Below are 10,750 nucleotides of genomic sequence, written 5' to 3'. Positions count from 1 at the left end.
AATCGTGAAATTCTATAACCTGACCAAACCTGAAGAGCATGGCAGAGCCCACTGGTGGATGAGGTTTGGGTAGGAAGGTCTGGGTGACAAGAACAGTGACAGAAGTACAGAAATAATGTGATTTGTGTTTGAGCAGTGCGAGGGAGGGAAGAGGAGAGACAGAGAGAGGAGACTGAGGGGAAAGGGAGGAGTGGAAAAGAAAGGAGTGTCAAAGAGAAGGAGAGAGTGAGGTGTATAAACGGGCAGAAAAAGAGCGTCACAAATTGTGGGTCAAGAGGGGGAGAGAGGGAACGTGTGAAAGAAGAATTCGAATATTGGTGTCCAGTGTCTGAAGAGCAGCATAACCGGCCTTAGAGAGACGATGCGTCGGGCTCTGCGATCAGTGAGTTTGCGGGGCAGGAAGATGCCGGTGCGACTGGGGCTGCTTCTCACCCTCCTGACTCTCCCGCACTGTAAGGGGAGAACTGAGCGATGTTTCTCATTGCCATTTACCTGTCTTCTCTCTTTCGGACTCCTTTCCTCTTTCTTTCTCCGCTCATCTCTGTGTCTCATTCACAGACGGGCGCTCTCAGACTCTCCACCAGATCCCCCGATTCATTTCTCTGCCCCCCGGCTCCTCTGTCCAGCTGCACTGCTACCTGCAGGGATACAATGCAGAGCCCTACATGTACTGGTACCGGCAGCCTCCCCAGGGAGGAGCCCTGCACATGCTCTTTCTCTCCAGATACAAGGATTTAATTGACGACAGTTCGGAGAAACACTTTAAAGCTGCCCGACCGACCGAGCAGAACTTCACGCTGAGCACAGACAGCCTCTTCCCCAACCACACAGGTCTCTACTACTGCGCCTGGAGCCGCACACTGAGCTAAGAGGGTGCAGCCCCTGGACAAAAACTCCCCATCCCCGGTCCCTGTGAGCAGCTGAGCTGAGATCAGGTTTCACCCACTAGCTCAGTCCCCTGCCCTGTCCCCTCCCACAGACATTGTGAGTCACAGCCCCAGCTTCTCTCTTCTTCCTTTGAAGGGGGAACATCTGTGTCATGTTTCATCATAGCTATTAGCGATGGAGGAGATGTCTGAGGCCACAAGTGAACCAACCCCTTTCCAGCCACTGCAGGATTATTCCCTTTGATGTATTCACTAGCCTAGGTATAAATGGACATTATTTGGCTCCCTCCAGGGGGACTAATGCCTCCCTAACACACACCTCGCCTTCAGGGAAAATTTCTCATTTCTCCAGACAAAATGGTCCCCTTTGCTCAATTTGCTCTGGTTCTACGACCTTTTGACCAGAGATGGAGTGGAGAGGAGAATTCAGCTTGATAGTAGGGAATCATGAAAGAAACCCCAGAGAGAGCGAGAGAGAGCGAGCATATGAAATGGGTTAAACTGCCCAAGGTCATGCAGTGATTTCCTGACAGAGCTAGGGGACAAAAGCTGGAGTCCTGATTCCCAGTCTCCTGCCCTTCCCAGTAGAACTATCCCTTTTTGTACTGGATGTGCTGGAGATTGACAAATGAGCTAAAGTAATGAAAACCAGTTTTTTCACAGGCTTAAACAATTGCATGTCCTTTTCAAAGTCTATGCCAGCCCATGTTGTGGCTGAATTTGTCCCATCTGTCTGTATCTCTTGTTGGCAATGTTCGTTCTCTATGCACTGGGACAGTTTTACATTGCAGGATGTGCAGCTGTCTCCAGATGGGCTGATATAAAATCACTCACATTATCTCAGTAAGAGCCTTTTGACCAAATCTAGCAACTGCTTATGGGATTCTGGCTTTCCAATGGAGCACTTATTCCCTTCTTCTGCTGTGCTGTATTATATTAAAACTGTACAGATAAAAATATGTGTGTGAGTGTCATGAGATAATGACACATCTCAAAAGAAATCAAATTTTTAGAAACATCAGAGATGAGAATGTCCAAGGTTCAAGAATGTTCCCTCATTCGAATAGTCTCAGGATATGGCAGGTGATGGTGTATGATGTACCCATCTGATTGTAATGGAGGTTCCTGCTCCCAGCTCCACAGGCACACCCTTATTCATGCTGATATGTCCCTGGGGTTGGGGAGTCTTCCCAGAGACCAAATCAGATGATCAGCTGGAATTGCACATGTGTGAATAAGGGATTCCCTACCAGTTAAGCATCTAGGGCTCAATCCTGTAACTTGTCACCGAAGTTAGGAGGACTTAAGGATATTCAGAACGTTGTCTAAGAGTGAAACCATGACTGTTTATATCCTGCGATAGTCTTGCTGAACAAGGTCCATTTTTAAAATTATATCTTGGTGACGGTGATCTGTCGGTATCTCCAATCAGTCACTCTATGGCCACGTCTATACGACGCGCCATATCGGCGCGTTACAATAGATTGCTCAGGGATCGATATATCGCGTCTCATCTAGACGTGATATATCGATCCCTGAGCGCGCTTACATCGAGTCTGGAACTCCACCAAAACCAACGGAGTTCCGGAATCGACATGGCGAGCCGCGCACATCGATCCCGCGCGGTGAAGACGGGTGAGTAGATCGATTTTAGATAATCGATTTCAGCTACGCTATTCTCGTAGCTGAAATTGCGTATCTAAAATCGATTTTTGCGCGTCGTGTAGACCTGGCCTATGTGTCTGTGACTTAAGCCTCACCATGCCCCTGCTCCCTCAGAAATACACAGTTGATGTTAGTGTAGGAGATGGCTGTGGATGCAGTGAAAGGAGAAATGGCAGTTACACAACCACCGGCATTAAGGAAGGGGGACGGGGAAGGTGTTCACATCCTGGGGTAGATTTTCAAAAGTGCCCTTGAAAAATCCAGCTAGCTAGAGATATTTGTTTATATGAACATTATATTAGAGTAGATAATGTTAAATATGTGTAGTGTACGAATTTGTACTATTTTATTAATTAAAATATAACTATCATTATTTATTATTATGTAATTCATATATCAGTACTATAATACATACATTTCTAGAATACTGTTTATCTCAAAATGCTTTACAAACTTTAGAAGCTATAATATGCTAATAAAATAAATATGTATATAAGATCTCACCTTGCTTTCACACAGGGTTCACAAAGACAGAAGAGTTACTGAGAAGTTTACCCCAAGCTGAGTCCTGCAAGGAGCTAAAAATTGTGTCTCTGTTCCCACAAAGCATTTAAGCAATTTGTATTCTCTTTAACTTTATAGAAAAGGGAAATTCTAAACTGGTTGTGCACAATACATTGTAAAACCATGACACTGTGTTTTTTTCACTTTAAGCTAAATCCATAGAACACCGTTATTCCCAATACCTGTGTGTGAACAGACTTTCACTGAAATAATGCAAGATGTTATTTACAAGTTATTTAATTATTTCAGTGTAAATTTGTGTGTAGACTGTCTCTTAGGAAAAAATACATAATGATTAACCATCAATCAAGAAGAATTATTCACTAATAATTAATTAATCCTTTTTTCTTCACTTAATTTCCTACCATTGCATTAATCTTGGTTGCAAGGGGTTTTATTTCATTGCGCTAACAGTTCCTGGTTTCCCTGTAGGATTTTAGCAGATTGCTCTGCACCCATTGTCCAGAGTCTGCAGTCAGTGGTGGAACAGCTGGGCAGATAGGCTTCCTCCCTAAGATGTTCTTTGGAAGGGACATCTGACCCCAACTTCTACTGGTATAGGCAGCTTCCTAGTGGACAGATCCACATGCTCACCAAGCAGAAATTAACTGTCCATATCACTTCAAAGCAAGTAGAATATTGGGGTTGGAAGGGACCTCAGTAGGTCATCCAGTTCAATCCCCTGCTCAAAGGAGGACTAATCACCAGACAGATTTTTGCCCCAGAGTCCTAAACAGCCCCCTTAAGAATTGAACTCACAAACCTGAGTTTAGTAGAGCAATCCTCAAACCACTGAGCTATCCAAGTAGACCTAAGGATGAGGAGTTCCTCCTGAATATTGATAGCTTCTATGCAAATAACACGAGTGTATTACTGTGCTTGGAGTTGACACAGGGCCAAGGTTTGCACCTGGACAAAACTCCCCCTCTTCCCTATGCACACAGGCTTGTCCACCCACCCCTTCCAGAACAGTTCAGCAGCTGCATGTGGATAGAGAAGATCACAAAGCTCAGTAGGACCACAGCTTTGGGGTGTCAGTGTTGCGGATAAAATCACAGGAAATGCCATGTCCTGACTGGTCAGTGAAAAACACATACACCCCACAGAACTTTTTAGCAGAGAATCTCTTGGCAAGAGAATTGCCACAGTAGATTCCTTTGAAATCAAGGAATGAAAGAAATGATTTTGACAAAGGGAGGAGGGGGGTGAGCAGAGGGGGTATAACTGATGTGGTGAAACTAAGAAATTACAGGCAGGATAACAAGATAAATATTTTATAACTACCATCTACTGCTTCATACAGAAGAAGTTGGAATCTCCACTTTTGAGTATTTTAAAACTAGACGGGACGGAGCCCTGGGGAACAGGCTGTATGGCTGCAATTTTCAGCCTATTACTATTCTATACATAGACCACGTCTATCACATGAACACATCCATTCTCAACTGCCTCATCTCACACCTTATCGGTGGCAGCTATCACAATACAATAATTAGGACAAAGAAGACGAGTAAAGTGACCTTGCTTAATGTGATGGAGGAGGCTCCTGGTTACACCCCTCCATTTTTTACCTGTGTTGTGACTTTATATCTACTGGGACTGTGTCTTCTCCCATTGCCTGCAGCTGCCTCTGCTATGGTGTCTCCGGGTCATTGTAGTTTGGTTCTGTACCCCTGATTGTTTGCTGACATGCTGATTTCACTGTCTTACACAAATTTGGTCACAGCTGAATTGATAACAAGGAAAATCCCAACAAGAAAAGGCAGGAAGCAGCAGCAGAGAGGTTTGGATACTATTATTTTTTTAAATGTAATTGGTCAGAAAACATGTGTAGATGCTAAAGGGCCCTAGAGTGGACCACAACTAGAAAGAGTAACTGCTTGAAAGGCAGTGCCTCCATGTAAAAATTCTCGCCAGCCACTAGGTGGTGCTCCTCGTCTACCCTAGAAAATCAAAGAACTGTTGTGGTCTGAATAGAACTGGCTATTACAGGACAAATCTGTTCTGCCATATCTTTTGGGCTTTCAAAATTCATTTTTGTTCTTCACTGGAATGAAAAGAAAATGTTTAAATGTTTCCACAAAATGGAATTGTGCCAAAAACGTCCCTTTTCTTGTAAAAAAAAAGATCCAGTTTTCTCTGTGGGTCTCTCTCTCTCTTTCTCTTTGTCTGGGTATATCTAGACCAGGGGTGGGAAAAATTTTTGGCCTGAGGGCCACATCGGGTTTCAGAAATTGTATGGAGGGCTGGTTAGGGGAGAGGGGCATGGCCCGGCCCCCACCCCCATCTGCCTCCTCCCACTTCTCACCCCCTGATGGCCCACCTCCAAAACTCCTGTCACATCCAACCCCCCCATTCCCTGATGGCCCCCTGAGACTCTCTGTCCCCTGACCACCTCCAGAACCTCTGCCCCTGACTTCCACCCACCGCCCCATCCAACCGCCCCCTCTGCTTCCTGACTGTCCCCTGGGTCCCTGTCCCCATTCAACTCCCCTGTTCTCCACCTTCTGACTGCCCTGAGCCCAACCACACTCCCGCCCCCTGACCACCACCATGAACTCTCCAGCCCTCTATCCAGCCCCCTCCCTCCCCGCTCCCTGCCCCCTTACCGTGCTGCCTGGAGCACTGGTGGCTGGCAGTGCTACAGCCAGGCAGCGCTCAGCACAGAGCACCGAGTCAGGCTGGGCTCTGCAGCAGTGTTGCCCCAGGAGCTCAGACCCCACACTGTCCAGAGCATTGCACCAGTGGTGGGGCGACCTGAGGCTGCAGGGGACTGGGAACAGGAGGGGAGGGGATGGGGGCTAGCCTTGCTGGCCAGGAGCTCAGGGGCCCGGCAAGAGAGTCCCACAGACCGATTGTGGCCCTAGGCCATAGTGTGCCCACCTTTGATCTAGACCATAGTCACTGGATGTGATTGCAGCTCAGGTAAACCTACCAGGTCTAGCTGTAATTTCACTAGCTCGGATACAGGAGCAGTGAAGCCACAACAGTGCAAACTTAAGAATAGGCTGGAAAAACCCACCCAGAACCCTGGGTAATTACTCTCAGGGCCAGCCTGAGCTGAAGCTTGTTCTGCTGCAACTTCACTCTTCCAGTACCCAAGCTAGCAAAATGAAACGCAGCTCATGTATGTCAGATCCAGCTGCAATCACATGCAGTGTCCTCCATATTTCCAGAGTGTTTCACCTCTGGTGGAGTTTTTAGTTGTTCTCTTCTTCCTCTCACGTTACTTCTTTAATTTCTGATTGCTCCTGATACCACCTGGTATTCAATGATATAGCTCCTCAACTACCTCTGCATAACAGAGTATGAGCTTCTGCAGCGCTCCACCACCAGACTGCCTGCCCCAGATGCTAGCCCACTTATAGATACAATTCCTAGTACCACACACTTTTCCCAGGGTCAAGGCCAGAGATAACTAGACCTCCACAGAAGGGCCCCCCTGTGTCTGTGGGGAAACACAAACAGATCCTGCCCTCTAGTACCAGGAAGCAACCAAATCTATGTAAAATCCCATGCTGCGGGACTGCCACCTGCTCAGAGACACAGAGATGGGGATGTGCATAGTCTGGTGTGCAGCCATGTATCTCTTGGGAGCAAGTAAGTTATTGGCTGGGGGGTGGAATCCCCTTCCTAGCATTTCCAGGATTCAGCTGTAAACCTTTCAATCTGAGACACCCGTTTTATTCTGTCCTGTGTGCTTTGTCTCTTTTCCTCACAGAACAAGCAGATGCTAAGATAACCCAAACACCGAGTCTAGTACTGGAGAGAGGACAGACGGCCTATCTCAGATGTGAACAAACCTATGGTCACTACAATATGTTCTGGTACCGGCAGGATCCAGGGCAGGGACTGCAGCTGCTCTTTAACTTCTACAATAAAGAAGAAAGAGAGAAAGGCACAAGTTCTAGTCAATTCCAGGCCGACCAGCCGCAGGATGATCTCTTTCTCTTGAACATCTCGTCTGTGCAGCCAGAGCACTCGGCTGTGTATTTCTGCGCCAGCAGCTTAGACACAGCACTTCAGAGTCACCTCCTCCCTCTACAAAAACCTCATCTGTTCCTTGTCACTCTGCAGCCCCACCACAGGGACAGCAACAAGGCACATTCTCTGTGAGTGCTGCAGAGAGGCCAGAGGGAGAGAGCAGAATGGGATAGAGGAACACCTTTCAGTGTGGGGAGCCACCTGGGATACACACAATATACACCCCTGCCACAAACACAGCTAGTGGTGTAAGAATAATAATATTTGGCCTTTATAGAGGACTCAATATCTGAGGGTCTCAAAATACTTTTCAGACATAATGGACTATAGCTCCACAACACCATCCTGTGTCATGAGGAAGGATTCATATACCCAGTTTACACATGGGGAAACAGAGGAACAGCAAGGTTTGTGTGACTTTCCTAAGGACAAAAAAGAAGTCAGAAGCAGAAGAAGGAGTAAATCTCATGTATCCTGACAGATGCTGCTGGGATTAAACCACCATGATCCTTTCCCATGTGTCTGGAAACACACAGCCCGTTGCATTACTTTTGATGAAATATATGGGCCCAAAGAATCAAAGATGTTAACATGATCTTGTCACTATCCAATGTAAAACAGTGTTAAACAAGGCTTAGGGGGGTTTGGTATACAGATACTTTAGCCTGCTTAGCGCCATGGCAAACACACCATTACAAATTCTTGTTAACCTTTTGTTAAAGATACAGAAAAAGAAGGAAAAACAATTAAAGCATTTCAAATGTAAAGTATTAACTAAAACCTTCATTTTAATGACATCCCTTGTTTCCTTTTCCTTCAGTTGAGAGTCTTTTTAAAAACAACACCCGTCTCTGCCCCATCCAATTTTGGAGAAAAGAGAAGAAGTTATTTGAGATGGGCTGGAGCTGTTGTTGGTAAAGTCCAATTCTGTTAGAAGATAAAACAGGACAAACACACAAAAGAGGGGACAGCAAAGGTATAAAGTGCAGCTTCTAATTTTGGTGTTGACTCCTACTTGAAACCTTGATGCTGGAGAAACACAGGCACATCCCACTGTCTCATCAGCCACCTCCAGACCTGGCAAACTTGTACTGATATTGGGGTGTTAACAGCATTATTTTAGATGCCTTTCTGGACACAGGCGTTCAGCCATGGTGCAGAATTTTAATAATCAGAAGGCAAAAAGAGAAGGATAAGAAAGAAAAGAAATAAGGTGGGAAGAAAAAGAAAGCATTAAGGGGGGAGGGAGGATGATAAAGTCTCACATTCCAGGAAGTGTTTGGGATTTAGCCGGAGTCACTGGAAGTAGCAGTGTCATATGGGTCTCTCTCCTTGGCCCAGCAGTCTGGTCAGGACATGTCTCCAGATCAGGATGATAAAGGCCCTACGGCGTTATGGTGAATCCTGGGAGCTCAAGAAACTGTGAGAGTAGCAACCACGATGGTGAAGCTCACTCCTTTCTTTTCTTCCATCCTTCAGTCCGTCAGCTGGTCTCTATTTTCCTCCTAACATTTGTTTGATTGTAAAACCCCAAAAGGGAGGGATAGGCAGAACAGCCTGTCCTCATTATTTTCTTCACTAATTCAGCCTAATTTTCAGCACAATAACTTTGGTTTATTGATTTCTTATCCCACACTTCTTTTGTTTGACAGACATGATTTTAATACATTCTCCTGAGATACGTCAGTAGTCCTTTTTGTTTGGACCTATTTAGTCCCTGTGTCTCCTTTTTGTACCTTTTCTATCAAATTGTTACAGGTTATAGTGATACTTGGTAAACTTATTTTTACTTTCCCAGAGTACAGGCTCGCAAGTGGGGTAGGCCTGCTAGTCCCCAGTTATTATTACTGACCCCCTGGTTCTCAGCTCACCACACAAATATGCATGGACACTGGAAATCAAGTCTTCCCAAGAACCAGGTTTTTTCCTCATCATATTAAGCAGCAGTTCTAGTTATAAAGGTAGTAGTGGAAACTCACTCACATGCAAATGACTCATATGTCATAAGCAATCCAGGAAGGGAGAGCAGTGCATCACAAATAACCATACACAAGCCAGCCCATAAAATTGCTCCATGTTAAAGTGAAATGTTGCTTGACATCAAACCACCAGGGGCTGCAAAGGGATTTATCAGCCTGGTTTCATATTCCTCAGAAGAGCTTTATGTGGCAGGATTACAGTTACCTCTTTCCACTGAAGCGTGTGTGTGTGTGTAAATCTTGCAGGAGTTGATGAATTCTTATGTAAAAATCCAGTTCTATTCTCTATGGCACTTCTCTCTGTGGCAATAGAAGTGGAGTTTATACACAGAAAATGCCTGGTCCCACTGACCAGTGCTGCATAGGGTGACCAGGTATCCGATTTGCAACCAGAACACCCGGTTGAAAAGGGATTGTGGTGGCTCCGGTCAGCACCGCTGACCATGATGTTGACTGTCTGATTGGTGGCACCACACAGTGGGGCCGGCAGGCTCCCTACCAGCCTCTATGCCACGCTGCTCCCAGGAAGCAGCATGAATGTCGTGCCTCCAGCTTCTAGGAGTAGGGGCAACCAGGGAGCTCTGCATGCTGCCCCCTCCCCAAGCACTGCCCCCACAGCTCCCATTGGCCAGGAACCACAGCCACTGGGAGTTGAAGGGGCAGCACCTGCAGACAGGGCAGCATGCAGAGTAGCCTGGCTGCACCTCCATGTAGGAGCTGCTTGAGGTAAGCGTGGCCTGGAGCCTGCACTACTGATCCCCTCCTGTGCCCCAACCCCCTGTTGCAGCCCCGATCCCCCTCCTGCCCTCTAAATCCCTCACTCCCAGCCCAGAGAACTCTCCTAAACCCCAGACCCCTCATCCTCAGTCCCACCCCAGAGTCTGCACCCCCAGCCAGAGTACTCGCACCCCCTGCACCCCTGCCCCAGCCTGGATCCCCCTCTCACACCCTTAATTCCTCATTTCCATTTCTGGCCCCAACCCAGAACCCACAGCCGCAAGGGTGTTCAGTTTTGTGCAAGTAGAAAGTTGGCAACCCAAGTTGCTGCACCTTATATAGTGATTTACTCTTCTCTGAATGAATACAAACCAGGAGCTGGGCAATGGGGAATCAGGCTCCCCAGCTGTAACTCCACTGTGCAGCAGTGCAGGGACTCAGCTGGGAGACAGAGATTGGAACCATCATCCCATGAGTGCTCCGCTAAGTATGGGTGCCTGGGAGATTGCACAGAGGGAATGGTCAGTGCAGTTTATAGGGAAGTGTCAAATCCCCACCCCAGCCTGGGCTCACACCTACTGCTAGCAGTGCAGGGGCCCTGGGGAAAGGGAATGCTGCATTGTTAGCAGTGCCATGGTGTGTAAGCAGCACCAAAGCAAACCCCTTCTGCCTGTCTCTGCTGATTACTCAGTGTTAAGGCCGAAGGGAGCAGTGTAGACAGGGGGCAACATTCAGTGAGGGGCTGTCCCTGACAGGAGATGTGACACTGAGCTTGTTCCTATTGTATCCATTGTGGCAGTGCCTAAGGGACCTAGTCAGGGAGCAGGGCCCCATTGCACTAGGCACTGCATAAACAAGTAACACAAAGAGGGGTTCCAGCCCAGGGAGGTCACAGTCTAGGATTTTGACAGCTTGCTGGAGGTCAAAAAAGGCAAGTGTGCCAAAAGGATGAGG

The 10,750-nt window shown here is 46.9% G+C and overlaps 1 gene segment (V, D, J or C); it reads left to right on the top strand.

The window, feature by feature from the left end:
- The first annotated feature begins 223 nt into the window (after positions 1-223).
- Positions 224-869, top strand: LOC116838142 (T cell receptor beta variable 30-like). The segment is given in 2 exon segments: positions 224-452; positions 559-869. Coding segments are annotated over 2 exon segments (402 nt in total).
- Positions 870-10,750: the final 9,881 nt, after the last annotated feature.

The sequence above is a fragment of the Chelonoidis abingdonii genome, chromosome 1, assembly GCF_003597395.2.
Source record: "Chelonoidis abingdonii isolate Lonesome George chromosome 1, CheloAbing_2.0, whole genome shotgun sequence".
Classification (NCBI taxonomy): Eukaryota; Metazoa; Chordata; order Testudines; family Testudinidae; genus Chelonoidis; species Chelonoidis abingdonii.
This window is presented reverse-complemented; position numbering and strand designations above follow the sequence as displayed.